Below are 24,208 nucleotides of genomic sequence, written 5' to 3'. Positions count from 1 at the left end.
AAGTCCTCTTGTTTTTTAAAACAAATTGATATACTACACATAATGTGTTGCAGGGGCGTTCAGCCAGGCCTGATGATCCATTGGCCTGCTGTAGTGTCATTCACATTTTGCTTCCACCCACCGCAGCAGACCGCATGTGGCGCAGGTCCAGCCCACTTCAGCCATTGGCTTACCTGACTGCAAGTGAAGGCATTCTGCTCTTTTACACAGTGCACGTCCGCCTAATAAGTAGACCCCTTCAATGCCATGCACTACTGCTGCAATGTTTGCTTTACATTAAAAGTTATAGTTTGGATTTTAAACAATGTGCTTGTTTTTATACAATTTGTACTTTCATACTAAATCCTTCTTCAAAAAATAGGCATTCTTTAAGAAAGTTACAACTTTTTAAGGCTGCTTGTTTCGTTTCATAGTTGCTTCGGGAGGTGGGATTTTAAACCTTGACATTTCATGATATCTATTTTTCTTCATTATCGTTTGTGTCCCTCTGGGGTCATCATATTGAATGTCTACTACTGTTTCTCCAGTTTGGCATAGAACTGATTCAGAGTCCGAATCATTCCCCAACTTCCAAGGCTTATCTGTGGAATTAAAACGAGAGATTTTAAATTGCTTAAAGTACACATCTTCTACTACTCCACAGTTTGTTTTTAGTTCATGATGGAGAAAATTATAACATGCGATCAGAAATATCCCGGATTAACTTAATCTGTAATCAGAAGATGAAACTGATTTGAGAGTTTTCTGGTTCCTTTCTTTCTTTCTTTCTTTCTTGCTTTCTTTCTTTCTTTCTTTCTTTCGTTCTTTCTTTTTGTATCCCACAACCTCTTCCTCTCTTTTTGAATTATGCAAGAAGCTGAAGACCTGGCTTTTCAATTAACCACCCTTAATATACGCAGATCTAGGCACACACAACTGCTCAGTGCCAGGATACCCTCAGGGATCATCGTGAACTTTACAAATACACACACCTTAGCATAACCCACTGATAGTGAATAATGTTTAGCAGAAGAGTATATACACAAAATAATGTATAACTCGTCCAACCCTATAGATTCCCTAAAGGGAGCATGGGAAAAGGACATAGGACCTTTGGAAAACGAGGACTGGGGGGAGGTGATGCAAAGTCCAAGGGAAGTAGCGATACAAGCTAGAGTCCGCCTCATTCAATTGCGCATATTACACACATCATTTGCCTCATGCACATTACTGCACCGATTGGGTCATGGTATTTTGAGGTACTGTGCGAGGGGGTGTAGAGAAATTGTATCCTTTTTTCACATCATCTGGGAATGTAGCTTCGTACATAACTTTTTGAAGGTGGTAGCACAAAGTATGTCTGATGTCACTAATTTAGAGATTCCGGTGGAACCACGATGGCTCTTACTATGTGTGACGGGCGACCTAGAATGGCCCAAATACACAGGTATTAGGCTTAGAATAGCCGCCTAGGTAGCACAAAGGAACATTGCGAAAAAGTGGGGTGCAAACAGACCTCCAGATGTAGGGGAATGGCAAGAGGATCTAGACTGGTGATTTGGTGCTGAGAAAGTAACATATAAGGCCAGAGGATGCCCTAAGAAATGGGACAAGATTTGGGGACCATGGGAGGATTATAGTGGATACTGCATAGGAATGGTCCATGCAGAATGGTGTTTTAAAATGTGTATAACCTCAAGCAGTGTAACATCTACAGAGGGGGAGGGCGACCAATCTGTCTTGCAGTAATGGGAGAAAGTGTGTGATTCTGCAGGACGCTTATAAAACGATGTTTTGTGTTAATGTTAACTCAATAAAAAAAATAGATTATAATAAATATATATAAAGGGTAGGCCGATCTACACAGATGTATCAAGAGCAAGGAGGGCTAACAATTAAATTTTCCATGCGCAAAACTTTTTAAAAAAAGAATGTATGCACAGACACATTTAGCAGAAGAATTTGAATACCATTAGCAGGTGCCGGTGGCCATTAACAATAAAAATGACTTAAGATCAATATGTAAAGCTAACCCCAAGGTTGGAGGTAAATATAAAATCTGCTAGTGTGTCTGAAAGAAAAATATTTAGATCTTCATTGTGAGTCGCACTTGGCAGAAATACAGTTGCTGCATGGTCCCGGGTTTACCTCTCAGTTCCAAGATTTTTTCATCGTAATGGCCAAAAAGTGCGGTTTTGATCTCACCAGTCGCTAAATTATGCAACTTCTTCCTAGAGTACCTTCAGGAATTTCGCATGGAAAAATCTCTGATTACATGCACAATTTGCTGTAAAATGGGAAACTGATATTATGCATAAACACTGTTTGCACTCAGTTATTGATTAACAGCTGGACTTTAAAGGAGCTTGTCAGTGTGCTGTTACCCAAATACACAATACAGTATTTGTGTAATCAGGCAGTATCACAATAAAGTGTAGGCAGTTAGCAATGGTCTGTCAATACTCAACACAGGACATGTCCACATTATGGGTGTCAGTGAGCATTATTGAATTTCAGTAGGATTTGAGTGACAATCATTGTGCTGCATATGGCAAATGAACACTTTATAGGCATCTTTCAAACCTCCTCATTCAACCACAGAAAATGTATTCAACCACAATTCCCTTATAGGAGAGCATACTAAATATAAAGCATCAAAATGTGATTTAGGATTATTATTTTGTTTTAGGTTTAGGTGTAAGAGTTTATGATTTAGGGTTTGATTTAGCTTTAGAGTCATAGATAGCAACCAATTGTTGATACTTTAAAATTTGTCTGCGCTTGAAATTAGACGGTAAGCTATATAATTCCTCATATGGTTCATAGATTTTGGGAGAACATTGTAAAAAACGAGGTAGTCACTGACACGCACAAAGCATATATGTGTATTCGTAACTTTGGTACCCAATTAAATTATCATGTGTTTCATATTAATCTTTTTGTACCATTTTTGTTTTCTCTATAATGGACAGGGCTACCAGGATTACCAGGACCAAGGGGTCCTAAAGGTGATGGAGGAACAAGGGGACTGAAAGGACCCATGGGACAAAAAGGAGACGCAGGCGTGTTGGGGCCACCTGGCCCACAGGGTTCCGGAGGTCCACCTGGTGATGGAGGCTCTAAGGGTGATAAGGGAGTGATTGGAGTCAAAGGTTCTAAGGGCCTTCCTGGAGTTAAAGGAAGTTTTGGACAGCCAGGTGCCAAAGGACAAAGAGGACCAAAGGGCGATGTGGGGCCTCCAGGGCAAGATGGACCAGTTGGTTCTGAGGGGCCACCAGGGCATCAGGGGGAAGCCGGCCTACCAGGGCGTCCTGGTGTTACAGGTCAACCTGGCTTGCCAGGGTTGAAGGGTAAGCCTGGCATTCAAGGACCAAGAGGATTACCAGGCCCTCGCGGCCCCCCAGGAAAATCAGCTAACCAAAACCAGCATTAATTGGATTAAAGTATGAGTAAATTTGAAGGCCATATGTTGGGCATCTCACGTGAACCAAAGTGCACAATTTCGGCAATAAGGATAATGAACTGCTTGGCTGAATGCTTATCAATAAGACACTTTTGGGTGCAGACCTCTTGCAGTTACTTCACATCACACATGCAATTGAAAAACCATTGTTGTACTTGAACATCTGGACAAAAGCATCAATGCCAGTTCTCTCACACATGAGGACAATTGTGGAAGGACCCATTTGGTGACATTGTCATTCATGAGGGAAGGAAGGCCAGTCAACAAACTTCAACTCAGTTTCAACAGTTTATTCCTTCAAAACAAGCTTGTTTCATCACTATGCATGCTTATGTTTCAGATTCCCTGGTCCTTGTGTGCCAAAAATAGCATATTTTGCTAGATATGGGTGAAGACATAAAAAATGCCAAAACCACAATTAGTGTTGATTGGTGTTCAAACACATATATACTATAGTTTTATGGAGTGAAAGATTTGTAAATGTATTTTGATCAAGTAGGACTAGTGGGTTATTTGTAGGGCCATGAGAAAGTTGAAAATGACTCTCAGTGAAATAATCACTTTATTCAGGTGACCAAAGCTTGAGACCACATGAGCAATCTTTGAAAGATGGTACTGGGTATGACCATGATAACAAAGGCACTCTGAGCGAGATTCTGTCCTAATTCTTTGTCCAGTTGCTAAGCAATTATTTGAGAATTCATGGAAGTTGGCAAGGTCCATTATCCATAAATTATGGCTCAGCCCAGTAAATTCCAGTGAAAGCAACCCATGTGTTATAGTAATAAAGACGTCCCTTAATGCCCCACCTGAACGATCACTTTCGTAGCAGAAAATTTCCATTTGTGCTAGCATGCCAGAGTTACTTATGTTTTCTTTTGGTGACAAAGCATTATCGCTCATGCCAGAGATATCACATAGAATAAAAGAGTAGGACTCTCACAAGTGAAAGCAGCACTCTTACTGTAAAGTTGTTTCTATGGTAAAGCCTCTTTCGCGCTAGCATCATCCTTAGCACTTTGGATACAGAGTGGTCATTTCAGAGGTGGTCTGTGTGAGCGAGTGACAACGCTGTTGTCGTGCTGGATTCATAGTTGACATCCAGATCATGGAAAGAATTGATGTTAGGAGAATGCTTGAGCTAACACTTTGAGAAACATTTTCATCATTTCATAGCTTATCTGCCATTTCAGAAGGAGATAAACCCTAACACAAATCAGTTCAACTTCACTCTAAAAGGAGATACTTGTTGGACCATGCCCAACCTTCTTGGACTACAAGCAAGCAAAGGCACGTTTATTCCTCATTGAAGCTTACCCAATTGTATCCTCAGTATAGGTCAGCGTACAGAGCTAGTGTATAGGCACCAGGACACCGGGACGAAGCTCTTCAACTAGGAGCACTCAACAGAGAAACCGAAGGATTTAAATTTCATGTTATCAATATACTGGTTTATTTCCCATCCATGGTTTGGAGTCTCTGATTCTTACCATACCAATGGCCTTCAACACAATGGGTTCCTCAGGTTAATTTGGGATAGTCCATTCACAGACTTTTGACGCTGGCCATTCCCCACTGAACATGGCCTACTGTACAAGCATGCTTTGAAATGTCAGTCAAGCTGGCAACAACTCTTCGCCAATGGAACATGGAAGTTGGCCTCCCTCAAGGGTACTGGACTCGCAAAGTCATGTTCTTTCCCTATGTGGAGGCAGGTCCTCAACAGTCAATGACCACATGACTTTCACACTTGAGGCGAACCGTGCACTAATTACTGCCTAGTGAGGAAATGTTTTTTCAGTATTTTTTGATGCACTTTATGTACATTTACGTCCACACCAGTATTCACACCCTGATTCACGCATCTTCCAGTTCTTTACTTGCAAATGATTCAAAGCCACACACTGATGAACACTCCATTCACGCTGCATGAACCCGTCCATTTTGTGATGCTACATATCACACCTGATTGGTTACAAATGCAGGTTCAGTGTAGGGCTTAAGAGTAACCATAACCCAGGATACAGGTAACATCATCTCCTAGTGAAAGCAAGCAGACCTACACTATGTTGCTTTGCTTTATCAAGAAATTCAAAGATTCATCATGTATTTCAGGGTGGGAAGGAAATGTTGAGGTGTGCAACTGGTTTGCACAAATGTTTTTATATCAACATTGTAATAGTGGGATCCACATGTAATATCAAATGTATTCTCAGAGTAATAAAGTCATCTAAGAAGAGGCATGGTCACTTGTAGATTATTTGGTGCTCTGTGGATCATGTAAGATGGAGACCCGAGAGAGGTTTGTTGCTGACACTTGCCTACTTTTGTCTTTTACTCTTGAACATATACCTTTAGTGTATTACTAGGTGACATAACCAGTGGATGGTGTGGAAAAGTATCCTCCATGCACAGGTACATGCCTCTGCTGCAGTCGTGCCATATTAACACTGAGAGTGTGAGGAAAATGTGACTATATTTATTACAGAGGCAGCAGTAGTGCCTAAGTTTCCATTGGCAAGCCTTTTTTGGTTTCCTAATAACGTTTGTGCCATTCAATGAATCTGCAAGAAAACTCCCCAAAATGTACATCCACTTTAGAAACTTTATGGCAAGTTTCATGTACATCTGTCAGGTGGGGGCAAAAACACAGTGCGGCCCCAAAAGGAACATTCCCCATTTTAACTCTCATAGGTTACTTTACTCCTTCATACAGTAAAAAACAGCTGAACAAAATTACACCAAACTTGGCATGTAAGTAGAACTTTACTCATAGAAGTGCATTTGATTGGCTTTCTGTAAATCTGTTCAGAAGTTTTTGATAAATTAAACATTTAAGTGATCTCTGTTTCACTACCTTCCAAGCTGGTGGAGGCGTAGGAGCAACATTGCGCCACTTAACAACATCAGACTGAGTCAGACTTAATATTCTAGGTTAAATGACTCAAAAACATGCAGTGGTGGAGTCTACATGACCCTAAGGATAGAGAGAGCAGTACAAGCTGAAAAGGAAGCCCAAACAAAATGCTGTATGTGCTGCATGCTGCTGCTTTCCCCTTCTGGCCAGAGCTGCCATAGCTTAAAATGGTTCCTGCCACGGAGTAGCTCTATGGGTTTAGCAACCGATAACCTTGAAAACAGCAGAGAAAACCTACATTAAGAGAGACACCTGAGCTCAGGGAGAGCGAATGGACCATTAGATAACTGGCAGGAGGTTATAATACTTTGGGGCGCAATGGGCCACAAGCGACATTATGGGAGGGGGATTGAGCAAACCCAGAGGATTGATGAAAGGGATCACAGATCTGGGTGGCTGTCATGGTTGTGGGATAGCCTGTCCTGAAGTTGCGCTCCCTAATTCATGCGATCAGATGGGACAAGAACATCTCTAACCCCTGTCCCCATTGCGAGAAAGTAATGCACTCCCATCCATTGTTTCGGATATTGTGAGATGGCCCATCATGATTCTGCACCCCTACTGACTCTCAACCTTGTATAACCTTCTAGGAAAGCCTTAAATTATTTCATTCAGCTGAGAGAAAACTCATTGATAAAAGGCAAGAAAGTGTGCAGGAGCTGTAGAGTAAGTGGGAGCGCTTTACAATAAAGCAGCAAGAGGGCTTATCCCCCCTTGCTAACCTATAAGAGATTCAGCAATAATAGAAGCCGGGAGGTGTTGAATGTTATTTATTGTGCCCCTGGGCAGATTGGACACCATTGGAGTGGTTACTTTTGAGGTCTCTTGCCACCCCATGAACCTGAACAAAGGGCTAGATTATGAGTTTGGCCGTCCATAGGACTGCCAAATCGGCGTTAGTGCAGCGGTAACTGCCGCATCGGACCACCGAACTACAACTTTGGCGGTCAAACTGCCATGGGACCCCTGGAACCGCCAAGGTTGGTGGTGTGGCAGGTCTGCCGTTAAGCATATTAGGAGTTTCCCTACTGCCAGCTGTCTCAGGGTGTTCACACCATGAAAATGCTGACAGTGAGGAAACTAAGGAGGCCCTGCAGGGCCCCCTGGTGCCTCAGGCCATTGAGATGCATGGGGGCACGTGCTGTGCCCCCTGTCTGCATACACGCCCAGTTCCTGCACGGCATGGACTTAATAGTCCATGCTGTGTAGGAACTTGCTTTGGCGTTCCCATTGCAGTGCCTTTTTCAAAGGCACCACTGTGAGAACGCCAAAGGACCGCCTGCCAGACAATGAGCAAACTCGTAATCTGCTGGGCGGCCGGCTGTCCAGTTTGGCAGTGCAGGAGTGGGGCGGTGGTGTGCCTCCCCGCACCGCCAAACTCGTAATCAGGCCCCATAGACTGTAAGAGAGAACGATAATTTTGGGAGCACGTAGCATGCGATGATGCTAAATAGTCTGGAAAAATAACCTCACATATGCCTGAAGGAGGTAATACAGTGATTTTCTTTTTTTAATTAACAGTCATGTCCCAGCCCACAGAGACATCACCAGCCATGGCAGAGACCAGTGCAGGAATCCTCATGAACAAAGATCTGAAGGCATGCCTCGCAGATCTGAAAACAGGGCTAAAAGCTATTGCTGAAGGACTAGCTGCACAAAGAATGGAGCATGGTAGAGACATGCACCAGAGACTAGATACTGTGAAAAACCGACTTGAAACTAATGTGTTGAGCGAACAAAGTATGTTGACCCTCTGCAATCCCAAGTCAAGTATCTACAAGACAAGTATGAAGATCAGGAAAATAGATTGAGAAGCGATAACATCCCGATCAGAAATGTGAAAGAAGGGGCATAAGGAGATAATATACACCTGGAAGACTTCTTTAAGAAAGTCGTACAGGAATACAGTTATTTGAGAGTGGGAATATTGAGAGTGGACTGAGTGAGGCTAAACCCTCAAAGCTGTCTGCAAAACCGAGAGCTATAATAACTAAGCGGCTTAGTTACAAGCTGAAAGAAGAAATTAGCTACATAGATGGGCTGAAGGAGTGCCTGCAACTGGGAAACCACAAAATCTTCCCCTTCCAAGACTTAGTGATTTGCTCAAACGCTCCATCCATCATCCCCTTTGGTATCGCTTTGTTCGCCCTAAATTGGCAGGGTATGCCCAGACGTGGGTCCCTTGCTCACTTTGCCACTGGATTCAAGATAGCCTGGCTGAGGAGGGTTATGAACCCGAAACCGGTCCCAGGATGCTTGTTTCCGGTCCAGGGAAGACATGGCTTGACAGTTTGGGCTGGACTGTTCCCATGAGGCACAGGGTCAGACTGATTTGCATATGGCCATGTCTGAACTGGGGTGGTGGAGTGAGCTAAAGAATGATGATGGATTAAACCCAGATCAGTTGACTGGGGTGAGTGATGTGCTCAAACGCTCCGTCCATCATCCCCTTTGGTATCGCCTAGCAGACAAAATAAGTCACACCTGAGTTGAAGGATTGATCATAGTTAATTCTGAAGGGAAGACAAAGGTTGTGGGATTGATGAGAAGTGGTACTAGATCTACTAAAGATTACACGAAACAGCATTGGTTTATTTTTTAGGACTGTTGACTACAGGTAGTAATCCAACCAATGAATTTAAATATGTTCTGCGAAGTGGACAAGGCCCAGTTGGCCAAATCCAAAATTGTTTGGGAAAAAGTAGTGGATTTAGTTGCACTTTTGTATGGCACAATAATGCCTCTGAGTGCATAGTTAACAGAAAAGATAGATATATAGGAAACGATTTTCATGTTCAAAATGTTGCATTAACAGAAGGGGGGTGGTAAACTCCCCAAACAAGATACAGGAGGTCAGAAACTATATATATCATCAGGATCCTGTTTTTCAAATAGACACGCTTACTCCCTAAAGGCCAATTCAAAATGTAACACAGGAGATTCAGTTCTGAGCGTCAGCGCGTTTCAAGACAGAAGGCCGTGGCCATACAGTGCAAGCAAAGTGGGTGGAGTGATGTCAAGGGTGATCCACGATCCTGATGGTCGATCCATGAAAGTTCAAATATGCATAACTCACATTGTGGTCACCCTAGTCAATGTGTATACACCAAGCAGGGCCCAGGACAGATATATGAAACAAATTAAAAGAAATCTGGTGGCGAATGTAGATGGAAAAATGATTCTTGAGAGTCTTAAACCTGGCATGGGATCCACAAATAGAAAGGTCCTTGATGAGAGGTGGATTATTGTGGTGGCTATATGAAGCCTTAAGAGAACGTTCAGTGAACAGGGGTTAAAAGACACCTGGAGGGTTCTGCACCCATAACACAAGGTTCTACACAACCAAGGACCCTCCTGTATTAATTACGGCCTGAACTTTCACCAACCATCGAGAAGACTACGCTCCACCTCCCTTTCAGTTGCCCATACTCCCCGCATCTGCCAAAACAGAAGTGGAGGACGCTTCTTCTCCCACATCACAGCACAGACCTGGAACAGCCTGCCCCTGCACCTCCGGACCATCACCTCACTTCTGCAATTCAGGAGGGACCTCAAGACCTGGCTGTTCGAATAAGCCTCAGGGACCTGCAAGCGCCTGGATATCCTATCGGGTGATTAGCCGCGATTTATAAATCCTTATTGATTGATAACAGACTATTTGGTCGTCTCTCGTTCACAAAGGACCCACTCATGTACATATTTATACCAAAATGCTTGATGAGATGACAACTTTCAGCCGAAATTGCATATATATTAATATATATGTCCATGCACATGTATAAATAGATTGGGAGATGATTAAGAGATGAGAGACGATCATTCGATGACAGTTTTCCAAAGTACCTTTTAGAGACCTAGGTCCTCATTTGGGGTTTGGCAAACAGGTTACTCCATCACAAACATGACAGAAATCCCATCAGTCTTATTGCAAATGCCATATATACTCATGTATTAAGTAGATGAATCAAGCCCAAAATACGTTGTAGATATTATGAAGAAATGGGGTTATTCATACATGTATGGTGTGACTGCTAATCTTTCAAGATGGTTTCAAAAGTTTTAAACAACATCAAATAAGTTGTTGGCTACCCACTGGTTGGGACTCCAACATCAAGAATTAGAACACTTGTTTAAATCAGAGCAGCACCTGATGGAGAAGCAAATATGTTAATTACTGGGCAATGGAAAAAAACTTTGTAAAGTTAGTGGCAGATCCTGATGAATAAGAAATTGATTCAGGATCTCACCTACAATGAGAGAAGTTTTGAGAGCGCTGCAGTTGTTCACATGCGACTTACCTGGGCATTAGGTGACAAGTAGTAACCACAAATGATACTAGGGGGTTGGCTCAGTGATCGTATGATTTGTAAATGAAGATTTATTTTTGTTGGGAGTTTTACATAGTGCGAACTAGACCCAAAGGTATCAGAGTGCTTTACATGAGCACCAGTTGCGTTACAGACGGACACATTCATTTTTGTTAGGCACGGGGAGATTAAGTAATTTGTTCAGAATCGCAAGATGTTGAGCATCCCTGCCAAGACTCGAACCAGGTTACACAGCTTCCTGGTCGACCCCCCTAGCCCTTAGGCCACATCCTTTCCACTACACTCGACACATTTGTAAGAAGAATGCAGGAAGCGCAGGGTGAGTAATTGGGGATTAATATTGTTGGAAATGTTTTATATGATGTGCCATGCTCTGATAGGCTGACCATCACACAAAAACTTCTCTTGCGTCCAACATTACCCAAAACTGTTCAATTATCATCGAGTTGGTGAAAAGGAAAAGAAAATGGCATTAGGGAGTGGGGCTTACCTACTCTGACCACCAGGCCCATGTAGGGGGTCCAAAAAGGACTCCACTGTAAATAAACAAAATTATTTTTAATGTAAGATTTGTAAATCCTGTGCTGGATTTGCAAATACTACATTCACTCTGGGTCTCCTGGACTTTCCTGGAGCCTCAGGATTCAGAAATCCAACACTGAAATCACCAATCCTGAAATGAAAAAAATGTGAAAAAAAAATAATTTAGTGCACTACAGATGCACTTGGACAGCAGGTTGGTCGCGTGTGGTGGGTTAAGAGTATGGCTTGGCCAGGCCAGGTGTCCGATCCCCGCAGCTCATGGCTGAAGGCGTGTGCACCGGGGGTTGGCCATGTGCACTGGAGGTTGATGACACACAGTGGGTTACTTGAAGGGCATGGCACTTTAACTCTGTTATTTTAGTGAATTACAAGTATGTTTTAAACATACATTATAGTGGTATAGCTAGCAAAGCAACCACAACTATAACTTCACTAAACCTTTGTGTTTTTTCAGTGAATTTCTGAGTTTTTTTCATCATGTTCCACATGGAATTGCTTTTTGGACCTCAGCCTCCTTTTACAGCTAACATTCACTGCAAAGAGAGTTTGGATGTGGGCAGTAGGAACTCGTTGCAGGAGAACCTTCTGTCGACACTCCTACAGTGCATGGTCTCTAGCCTTGTGAAGCAGGGTTTGGCTGCATGGCAAGACCCTGCCCCAAACCTGTATTGGCTGTAACCGGACCCTGGTCCCAAATCGCTGCTGCAACTAACCATGCGCAGCAGGAGTGGGCTTCAGAGCCTGGCCTCTGGTTAATCCCTACACCCCGTCTTCGAAGAGTGGGCAACCCCCACCGTGAGGAGAACTGAAGGCCAGGTCCTGCACTCCACTCTTTTTGGGCAGCCCCCCCCCCCCTGCTGTGCATGGTCTTCATGGTCTTTGGTCATACACGGCAAAGATGGACCACAGTGTCTGGTCCCAAGCTTAGCCCTGTCCCAAATTCCCCTGGGTTGCTGACTCCCCTGTGCTTGGCCTTCAGCTGTGCACAGTGGAGGTGGACCGCAGGGCCTGGCATCCACCCCGGTCTCACCACTCCCTCTGCAGGTGGGGAACTACTGTTACACAAAGCTTTATGTAGCAAGGGTGGGCCCAGTGCCTCACCCTCAAGAGGCAACTAACCCATACTTGGGCCTCCTCCCTCCACAGCCAACTACCCATCACGGTGCACAAGTTAAGCTTCGCTGCACAGATCCTTCAGCCATTCACGGATGGGGTGAGCCACAGGGCATGGCTTCTGGCCCATAATCATCAGACAGTCATCCCTTGATGTGCATGGCCACCAGTCATGTACAGATGGTGTGGCGGCAGGACCTGGTCTCTAGCCATGCTCTGCGCCCCACAGTCCACGAGCCGTCAATCTCCACTGCACATGGCCTTTGACCATGAACAACAGGACTGGCCACTGGACCTTTCCTGCATCCAGGCCCTGCCTCCCACCCTTCACTGCAGTGACCACCAACCCCAGTTGTGCACATATTTCTGCTGTTTGTGGGGTTTTTGAGTTGTTTTCAGATTTTTATGGAACCTATTGTATTTTTACCTTTTGTATTTTGTTTTCATTTCTTCCTTCTTCAATTGTTGTTCATCAAACAATATTTTTTCATAACAACATTGTTGCAATTTCTTTTATTGCTGTACGCTATCAAAGAAGCACTTGTGACACTTTTTTAACACCATCAATTCATCAATGTATCACATTCCGGTTTTCATCTCGAGAGGAGAAGATTTATTTTCATTTTCAGCAATTTTGTCATCAACACTGTATGCATTACTTGTGGTCAGAATAGGATAGGATTGGTCACCTGGGCCAATCAAAGTACATGGACATAGACGTTCGCTACAAGTATGGTTTCTTACATTAGGTCCTTCCGAATATTTATATCTTGAAATAGTAACTTCACAAATAAGTAATACTGAATGCGGATTTAAGTAGCACTCTATACATCTAAGATAGAAGATGCAATGAGGGCTGTCTGAGTATATTCCCCAAACCAAAATGACATTGAAAATCACATCCCAAACCAGATATCTGTCACGTGACCTAGAATGTGGCGGCCATCTTTGAACTCGAGTGTATCAATGGGCTTATTTTGAAGATCCTTGTTCCCAAGGGCCATTTCTTACTCTGCTCACATCTCGCTCAGTTTGAGGACTGAATTGTGTGTACAATCATCTCCGGAAATCCTCTTCATTGCATCAGCATACATTTTTCAGTGGAACTGATTGTTGTTGGAATTCCACTGCCAGTTCTTGTATGGGCTTAAACATCTCTTCAAAGGGGGTTTTGTTTCATGATTGATTTTATTGAACTGAAGTTACATTTTGTCTGCAGAATGACAATCTCCCATTCCTTCTAAAGAATTGGACCACATACTTGATTTGGTTTTCTCAATGCATTTTGAACTGCCATTGATATTATTTATGTTAATTGAAGGATTAGTTTTCCCATCCACAGAAGAGTTAGACTTTAGACCAACATTTCATATTGTATGTTGCAGGTAAACCATTTGTATTCACAAGCACACAGAGCTGCAGAATGTTACCCATCTCTAAAAGGTATATCATATATAGCATTTTCGATCAGTTCTGATGCTGGTTGTTGCTGTATAGTAAATGCTGGTTGTTTATGTTCTGAGGCCTTCTAACAAGAGTCAAATCCATACCAAGTCTAAGAGAAAGTGCTGCACAGTGACATGGTGTCTTTCTCAACTCCCCATTCCTCTTACATTATTGGGAGTGGCCTTTTAGCCTCATCAGAGTACTAGGTGGATGAGATGAAGCAGTATCGAAGTCCAGACATTTCTGCAGTGGAAGCATGAGTCTGACAAATATGTGACAAACATGGTCACCCATGGATTGGACTCCTTCTGGTTTGGCTGAAATACTTAAGCTAGAACATCTTGTTCTTCTTCCTGTTCTTGGCTCTGGTGTTCCATCTCTGCACAAGAAAGCCCATTTGGGTATAAACCATGTTGCTGCTTAATCATGCCAGAAGACTGAAATAAATATTGGCCAGGCTTACTTCTTTGCATCATTTTGTGACATAATGTACACATCACCTACCATCCATTTACATTTTTTTCTTCCCTTGGTTCGGTGAAAAAGTTCCAGATGAATGACTCTCTAGCTGCATTTTCTTATTCTCTCTTCAACAAATGTTACCAATATATTTTTCTCCCTCAGCCAATGGAAGAGGTTCTGTGCTGCAGATTGGTCCCACTACAGTTTGCGTGCTGACGTCCTTGGACAGCTTCCTTCTTATAGAGAAGCAGTTGGATGTTTCAAAAATGCTCTGCTCTGCACAGAATGGAAGTCTAAATAGTGTCTTGCAAACGGGGGGAGGGACACCTTGTTTCTAGAGGCTGTGGCCTTGCTTTTTAGATAGTGTAGAATGTTTAACCAATGATATGGCTCTTTTTTTTTCTCAATCTCAGATCATTAGTGGCTCCAATAAAAAAATGCATTGCTGCTGTGACAATATGGTGAGACCAGGAAGGCAGGACATTATTACCGGTAGCCATGAATTCCACTGGATTTTTTTTAATTTGCTGAATTTTTTTAAGTTGAGTTTGATAAGAAAACAAGGCACATTTTATTTTTGGTGACACAGGGTTCCTTAGAGCAACTTGACACTCACAACTTTAATAATAGATTTCAAAATGTTCCAGTGTTAAGACTTTTTGGAGTTCTAGTACCAGGAACCGCTGTCTTGGCACCATGTCGGGCAGATGATTCCAATATTGTTTGAAACCATGGAACAGATTTCATTGGTTTTTGAGAATGTGTAGTTCTTGACATTTCTGCACATCATCGCACTGTTTGCTGTAGAAGAGCTTTTCAGTAAACAAGGCTAGCTAGTTTCTTTGGCTGTGCAGAAAACCTTTTGGCACTTCAGCAATGGCTTCTGGACATGATCAGCAGCAGAGGAGAAGACCAGCGGAAGAAGCTCAGGAGAGCAATGAACAACAAGTTCTCCACACTGAGGATTCAGGACCACAACCCAGTTCTATCATGTGGAAGTTTTTTTTCATAATCCCTCTAGAGGCTCCAAATTTAATATATTTACATTGTGACTGAAAACACTTAGCCAGGGAAGCTCTGCCAAATATAGGATTGGTATGTATTAGATGCACCGGCATCTTAATACTTGCATGATCCCCTGTGTGATGAGACAAAGAGGAAAGAGGGACTCGGAGGAGGCACCAACATCTGCATCTGCATTACAGTACCCTACTATCCCTCCTGGTGCAGATATCATACAACAGGAGCAGGATGAGAGTGGTCCATGTTTGCCAGGATTGGTTGGTGTGTGGGACGGTGATTTCTATTGAAGAGCAGAGTGCGTGAGCATGACAAACTATAAACCTTTTACACCAGCAGACCTTCAAGAAGTATTTTTTTTATTCAAGTTCCAAATCCACTGTTTAAATTCTATTGATATCTTTGCCCAAAAAAGTTCAAACAGAAAAAACCTGATTTTTGTTTTTTTAAATGGTTCTTTGCAGAGTTCACTTTTTTGTTTAAAAAAAGATAAACATTCATGCTGTTTGTTTTGTTTTGAGTGAGTCTAAATGAGTTAGTGCAAGTGACAATCATTAGGAGAGAAACGTGAGCAAAATGTTGCATTAGAGAGTCAGTAACAGACTGTGTGAAACCAAATTGAGAAGGTTGGCACTGTGGGGTAGTCCGTAAGACTTGGTCTTCCGGGAGGCCCTGGACCCAACCCCCTGTGGGCTGACATGCAATGCCTTTGGGCGCATGCTGCATATGATGTCCAGTCAACTGTGTGCAGACAGCCCCCAAGTTACACAGCCTTTTAGAGTGCACAGCTTGATTTGCCAGCAGGACCTAGCCTGGTCTTGCGGGCAGCCATCAATGTGTAGCAAAGAGTGGCCCCTGGACCTGGCACTACAACCCACCCTCCATCCGCGGCCAAACAATGTAGCACAGCAATGTAGGGAAATTAATCCCTTCCACAAAACAGAAGTAGTACTCATGCTACAGGTAACCTTCTCCGGAAAGGCTTTCAATTTTTTCAGTGGGGTTTGGCTGTAGGAGAACTCATAAGGCCAACTTCCAATACGCATAACCTGTGGTCCCACGCAGTTGTGGGTTGACTGGAGGTGCTGTACTCCAGCCTACCCTATGCGGGCCTCCAACCTCAGCTTTACACAGCATTTGGATGTGGGCCACAAGGACTGGGCGCTAGCAAGGCGGGAACACCCAGCCCTTCGTGATCACCTGAGGTGGACTGGTGCGACTGGCCTCTGGTCCGGTCCTGCGTCTACCCTAGTCTGATGGCAAACCCTCACTATGCATAGCCATGAGCTACGCACTGTGGGTTCCGGCCGAGGGAGCATCCCACCCTCTGCAGCTGGCCAACCCTGCTGTGCATGGCTTACTGCCATGTCACTAATTGTTTTATGTCATGCTGGTTGGAAGTTATCTTCCCATAGTTAATGCACTTGCTGTAGAGCTTTGCTTCTCTCAGTTTTGAAAATCAGCGAACAACATGATTAGAGAACAAAACACCATCACTCAAGACCCCTCTCCTTCCGTTCACCGAATAAGATCACGGTGACATGTTTTGTGAAAGAGGTATGTGTCTGGGAATCTCAAACCTCTACATCATTTTGGGCCACATGTGCAAATGTAATCGTTTGTGATTACCAAATTGCGAATTTTTGCGCTTTGCTATTTGGTAATCGCAACCACCAATGTACAAATGTGTCTTCGACACATTTTGCGATACCCAGTGGGTTGCACATAGACATACCTCATGAATATTAATGAGGTAGGACTCAGTTTGTGACTCATTGGAAATCGCTAAACACGCAGGGATAGTGGCCTTCTGGGAACAGCAAACCACGATGGCTGTGATTGCTTTTAAAGAAAGCAATCTTTTTTTGGGGAGGGGGGGGGGGAGAATGCATCCCGGTTTCCTTAAAGGAAAACGGGATGTGTTAAAAAAAGATCTAAAGTTTTCTTTTAATTTTTTAAGAGTGGGCAGTGGTTCGTGGGACCACTGCCTTCTCTTAAAAAATGTTTTTACAAACATTCACATGGGGAAATGGTCCATAGAGGACCCCTTCCCATTGGCGAATGGGTTACTCCCTACTTGAAGTAGGTGGTACAATGCAAATGTTTTGTGACCACAATTTGTTGCATATCATTGACTCATACAACTGTGATTCGATATTAGGTAGGGAAGCACTAAACACTGCACTTTTTACTACTGAATCGCAAACCCAATTTACAATTCGGTAATAGGTTACTGAATCACAAATAGGGATTTGTACAAGTGACAAAGCCTTTTTGCGTTTTCAAACGGGCCGATTATGCAAATCGGCCCATTTGTGACCACATAAAGCCTTTGCACAGGTGGCAAAAGACTATTCCTCCTCCATGCACTCTACAGTATCATTATTTCTTAAATGTACATGTACAACAATGTGTGGATATTTTCCGTACTACTTTTTGACAATGCATATGGAGCTTACAGGTAAAGCTTTGCAAACCCACAGCATTTAGTCTGAAAATACCATAAATGAATTTCCCTTAGACTTGCACTTGCCAAATCTTTCCTGATATGCTTTATAAAAGATATAGTTATATGAATATTGTACCTGTTGCTGTATTTCTCACTAATTCATTTTAACAATGATCAACACTACAGTCTTTGCCCTGAAAATACATGCTTTAATTGCCTTTCCTCATTTATTGCCTCATTAAATATTGGTATTGGTATGCTTAATTTTGTACTTCTGTTAACGGTATTGTTAATTCTTTATTGTTAAGTTCTGCTATTCTGTTGGTATTGTTTTTATTGCTTGATTGTTAATATCCTGTATCGTGGCTGCTGGTGCCTTTTCTTAGCTTATTTGCCCAGTGCCCGCTCCCTCCATATACCCACCAATTGTGCTCCCGCTCGCCGCACCTTCCACCGCCCTGCCAGCCCCTCCCACCTCCCAGGACTACATATGGAGGCTGCTGTGCGACTGGCAAGCCAAAGGCAACGCCGTGTGAGCCCATCCACACTGCGACCGTGCCAGGATCCCTGGCCCTTTACATTCCGTGTGATCACCGCCACAGATCTCTGTGCCCTGGACGTAACAACAACTGCCTCGCATCCCATAGCTCCACAATGGGACCATTCACCTGCATCTGCTGCCGGTTCACATCCAACCCAGGATCGACCAGCATCGCCATCGCAGCTACCAGCGCCCCACGATCCCCGCCACCAGAGACCCCCTTGGAACAACCCAGCTGATCAATGCCAGATAACTCTGCAAACACGCAACCAAAGTCTGGGACTCTTTCTCCTTCCACGCCCCTGATGTAAACCTCATCACAGAGACCTGCCTCACCCCGTCATTTGCCCCTGACATTGCCACCAAAACACCCATCAGCTACAAGCTGAAGCACCGCACCAACAGACACGGAAGTGGCATCGACATCGTACACAAGAATCGATCATCTGCATCACCACCCACGATGAAACCACATCAATCATGGAACACGTGAACTTCCAACTCCGCACCAATGACAAATCCACCATCAAAGGCACCCTCACTTACAGACCTCCAGGACCACGAGCCGGCCTCAGTGACGCCATCATGGAATTCATCTCCCTGCTCACCATCAAATCCTCCTGGGAGACCTCAACTTCCCCCTGGATGATCCCACCGACACCAACTCCACCAACCTCCTAGAGAGAATGGACAATATCAGTCTCAAACAACAGGTCACTGACCCCACGCACAAAGCAGGACACACACTGGACCCAATCTTCATTTCCAGAGTTAGATACAGCCACTCCATAGAACTCACCTGCTCCAACCACTCCATCGTACACTTCACCATTGCCGGACTCCCCCCTTGCACCACTGCCAAGTGCCTCAGCCCCCCCTCCTGCAACTGGACTAAGTCACCCAGCACCGATGGATCAACGCCCTCAACCTCACCCAGCTCAACATCACCACCATCTTGAACTCAAGCAGTAGAGAATTTCAACTTGTGGATCACCAGTGCACCGACAAAATCATTCCCACCAAACCAACCAAAATGCAGAGATTTACCAAACGAGCCAGGTGGTACACCCCGGAACTGAGCGCCTCAAAACGCAAATGTAAACAACTTGAAAGAAGATGGTGCACCAGCAGAAACACCACTGACCGAGCTGTCTTCAAGTCTACCCTCAAGAACTACTATTGCCAGCTCAAAGCCACAGATAAGGAGGCCCTGACGCACGGTATCAAGGCCACCGCCAAACAGAGCAAGGAACTCTTCATTATCATCAGAGAGTTCACCTGCCCATCTACCACTTAAAAAGCGATCTTCTCACAGGAACTCCCCCTGGCTGACCATTTCCGCAACAAGATAACCTCCATATAGTTACTTCGATCCCCAACCCACCGACCTCCTCGGCATCCCATCTCCTACAATCATGGCCACTAATCACCAACTCAGTACACCGTACACAACTAATCTAATAAACTCCATCCACTCTGAAGCACCCACTGACCCATGACCCCACTGACTCTTCAACCTCGGAAAAGACAAGATCAGCCACCAGCTCACCACCATATTCAATGCTTCCATCAACACAGCAACCTTTCCCGATGCCTGGAAACACCACCCCAAACTACAGAACTACTGCCCCATCTTGCTTCTCCTGTTTCCCACCAAAGTCCTGGAGAAGGCCATCGACCTCCAACTCATCAAACACCATGAGAGAAACGACCTACAGGACCCCTCCCAATCAGGATTCAGAGCCAATCACAGTACAGAAACTGTCTTGATCACTGCAACAGATGACATCCGCCCCCTGCTCGACAGAAGCAAATCACTCGACCTGATCCTACTCGACCTCTCTGCAGCCGTCTCCGAGCATACACTCATCGATTGACTGCACCAAATCAAAATCAGAGACAATGCGCTCAGAAGAATGGCATCTTTTCTCCCGGGGCGCACCCAGAGAATCCGTCTTCACCCCTTCACCTCTCAACCCAAGCACACCCCCTGCGACATCCCTCAAGGCTCATCCCTTAGTCCAACTCTTTTCAATGTCTACATGACACCATTTTAGACATCGTTAGAACCCACAGCATCAGCATCATCTCGTACACTGACGACACCCAACTCGTCCTCTCACTCTCAGTGGACCCCACCACAATAAAGACCCATTTCCAGAATTGTATGAAGAACGTCACGGACTGGATGAAGAGCAACTGCCTAAAGCTCAACACGGACAAAACCGAAGTATTGATCTTCAGCAGACACACCTTCCTCTGGAATGACTCCTGGTGGCCTTTAAAACTCGGACCCACCCCCACTCTGAAGGACCATGCCCACAACCTTAGCATCATCCTGGATAGCAAACTCTCTATGAAACACCAGGTTAACGCTGTCTCCGCGGAACAACTGTTTGGTCATCGGCAGAAAGCTGTCTGCTGGGTCTGCATAAACGACTCAAGGGGCAGAAGGTCCAATATAGATTTGCTGACTTGGCTGTGCTTATAGCAAAGCGTGCCATCACAATGCAGTGGAAATCTGCTTTCCCCCTACACCTCTCCTATGGCAGACCAAAATGGTCCGCTGGGGCACTTCGGAGAGTACTATTATGAGACAAGAGGAATTTAGAGGACTACGTAAGATCCCTATCTCTCTAGATTGGGACGATATGCTTGAAACATTAAAAGCCATTGATATGCTGACCCCTCCAACATCACAGAGCGGTCCCGGCCCAACCCCACATTCCACATCCCCAAGAGTTGAAATACGTGCTTCCTGATACTAACGTTCCCCCTTATCTCTCGGAGGACCTAGAGATTTATATATGTGTATGCTGTGTAACGATCTGTTATTTAATGTGTAGAAACAAGCTTTATTCACCTCACGTTATAAGTTAGTGGACCAGGAACTGGGGGGGGGGGGGGGGGTTGGGTAGTCTTTCGTTTTTGTTTTAAGCTTATAAAGTTTAGCTTATTAGATAACCATGGGCCAGCTAGGACTCTGATACCTTGCTATATCATTGGCATGTATGTTCTGTTTTTTTGCTCCTTAGATAATGTGTCAATGTTTTAATATGGGTTCTTGGATACGGATGTCCGCATTATCATTTACACTTTGGGAATAATACGGGCATTCATGTTTGCTACCTTTTCATTCTTAGCGCCCAACTATTTTGAAAATGTACCGCATTCATTATGCTATTTGAAAACTCAATAAAATTGTGTTAAAAAAAAACGCTGTCTCCGCAGCCTGCTTCCTCACTCTCCACAGAATTTTCAAGTGGGTACCTACCAACACCAACAAAACGGTGGCACTGGCCCTCATCACCAGTCGGCTGGACTAGGGCAACGCACTCCATGCAGGTACCACAAACAAACTCATGAGAAGACTCCAGACAGTCTAGAATGCAGCAGCTAGACTGATCCTCAACCTACCCAAGAGAGCCCGCATAATCCAGCACCTGAAAGATCTCCACTGGCTCCCCATCCAGAAAAGATGGCAATTCAAGCTATTGACCACCGCCTTCAAAGCCCTTCACGACCAAGGACCTGCCTACATGAACCACCGCCTGAAGTTTCACCTACCACCCAGGAAGGAACCTCTGCTCTGCCCACCTCGCCCTCGCACAGACACCGCGCATCTGCCGCACCAGAGGATGCTCCTTTTCCCACCTCGCCGCCAAATCCTGGAACACCCTTCCCCTCCCCATACAACCATCGCTGACAGAATTCAGGAAGAGACTCAAGATCTAGCACTTCGACTAACACCCGCAGCACAGTGCCTGCACACCCTTAGGTGTGTGAAGCCGCACTTTATACGTTTCAAATGATTTTGATTGATTAACCTGTCAGTTAAAGACACCTAACCTTAAGAATACATCATACATCCTACACAGCAATGTAAATAAATGAATCACTTGCACAAAAACTAAGTGGTGGTCATACTACAGATAAACCTCTGTAGGAAAGTTTGGAAATGGAAAACCTTGATAAGCAAATTCAATCTCAGATTTCCTCCACTCTGTGAGCTTAATTTAGCTTCAATATGAAATGCTACTTTCATGTTAATCTCCGAGTTTAGTCTGTAGTAGGTAATTAGAGTGGAGCCTTTCTAAATGATTTGTTGCAAACAAAGACATTGGTTGAACTTGGCATAACCTCAATGTCTTTACCCAATAGTAAAAGGCACTTTCTAGTTGTACACCAGTTTCCAAACTTACCAGGACAGATCATGAGTCTATCCTCTAATCAGGTCAAAGGTTCAGCATACAGAGCCAGTTGTTCAGGTCAAAGGTTCAGCATACAGAGCCAGTTATTCAGGTCAAAGGTTCAGCATACAGAGCCAGTTATTCAGGTCAAAGGTTCAGCATACAGAGCCAGTTGTTCAGGTCAAAGGTTCAGCATACAGAGCCAGTTATTCAGGTCAAAGGTTCAGCATACAGAGCCAGCTGTTCAGGTCAAAGGTTCAGCATACAGAGCCAGTTGTTCAGGTAAAAGGTTCAGCATACAGAGCCAGTTGTTCAGGTAAAAGGTTCGGCATACAGAGCCAGTTATTCAGGTCAAAGGTTCAGCATACAGAGCCAGTTGTTCAGGTCAAAGGTTCAGCATACAGAGCCAGTTATTCAGGTCAAAGGTTCAGCATACAGAGCCAGCTGTTCAGGTCAAAGGTTCAGCATACAGAGCCAGTTGTTCAGGTAAAAGGTTCAGCATACAGAGCCAGTTGTTCAGGTAAAAGGTTCGGCATACAGAGCCAGCTGTTCAGGTCAAAGGTTCAGCATACAGAGCCAGTTGTTCAGGTAAAAGGTTCGGCATACAGAGCCAGCTGTTCAGGTCAAAGGTTCGGCATACAGAGCCAGTTGTTCAGGTCAAAGGATCGGCATACAGAGCCAGTTGTTCAGGTCAAAAGTTCAGCATACAGAGCCAGTTGCTCAGAAGTCTTCAACTTTAAACTCATTGGTAGTTCTCACCTTAGCAGTTTCATCCAATTTCTGCATAGACTGTATTTACATTACATGGCATCCACTTGAAAAAGTAAGAGGTCAAGCTGATTTGTTTTCTAGGAGGGTGAGTCAAAATCTATTGGTTACCCTTCACTGTACCTTTAGTGTCATGCAACTGCTTAACCAGCACACTTAAACATCACCAATTGTTTTTATTTTTTTGTTTTTGTCGGATGTTTGTCAGCAGCAGCAATAACCCTTTTTCTTCTTTTTACCTTTGCAGCAGCACTAACCCTTTTTATCTTTTTACCTTTGCTGAACATCCACAAAAATCATTGATAAAGTCAATAGGTCTACATTGTTGAAGTTTGTGTAGATAATACTTACTATTGCAAAGCCCCAATTTCTCGCAACATTAGGTGCTATTAGTACCCAAAGTCAAAATCAACTTTATTCGGTCGTATTAAAATAGACCAAAAATGTAAACTACAAAAAAAATAACAAAACGAGATATAACAGAGCAAATCAAGCAGGGCCCACAGAGGTGAAATCAAAGTACAAACAAGGTTCAGTCTCCGAATCCAGTACAAGCAGTTTCAGATGGAGCCCTCCGAGATAAAAATAAAGAGAAAACAGTACACTTTCTGAGTTTAGTGCAAATGATAACGCTACATTGAAACCTGCATATGGCTTGAGTTTGGGAAATCGTGCCTATGGACCTAAAACAAAAGTATGTTACAACTCACGGTGCATGATGATGCAAGGAGAAAACATCTGCCATTAAAGTGCTAGAGCTACAAGAATTAGGATAGAACACGACAATACAAATATTTGGTCCATAAAAACAGCAGGACTAAAGAATCTGAGGCCAAAATACACAGGGGTGTCCTCATTATATACAGAACTATCCATATGATTTCCGTGCCTTGAGCACCGGCTTCAATCAGGCATAAACACTGAAGACAATCTCTTCTGATCCCAGAGATTGTACAAAGTGCAAATCTTCTGCACAGTGATGCAAGAAG

At 43.9% G+C, this 24,208-nt stretch overlaps 1 protein-coding gene across 3 annotated transcripts in view; it reads left to right on the top strand.

Moving 5' to 3' along the window:
- Positions 1 to 5,683, top strand: part of SCARA3 (scavenger receptor class A member 3) — a 196,717-nt gene extending 191,034 nt beyond the window's left edge. For all 3 annotated transcript variants that reach the window (XM_085613137.1, XM_085613136.1, XM_085613138.1), the window contains exon 6: positions 2,952 to 5,683. In XM_085613137.1, coding sequence (XP_085469263.1) covers positions 2,952 to 3,412 — 461 coding nt within the window. In that variant the 3' untranslated portion in view covers positions 3,413 to 5,683. The remainder of the gene's footprint in view (positions 1 to 2,951) is intronic.
- Positions 5,684 to 24,208: the final 18,525 nt, after the last annotated feature.

Source organism: Triturus cristatus, chromosome 6 (genome assembly GCF_964204655.1).
Source record: "Triturus cristatus chromosome 6, aTriCri1.1, whole genome shotgun sequence".
NCBI classification, from domain to species: domain Eukaryota; kingdom Metazoa; phylum Chordata; class Amphibia; order Caudata; family Salamandridae; genus Triturus; species Triturus cristatus.
The sequence above is the reverse complement of the archived record's forward strand: the minus strand, read 5'-3'. Positions and strand labels throughout refer to the sequence as shown.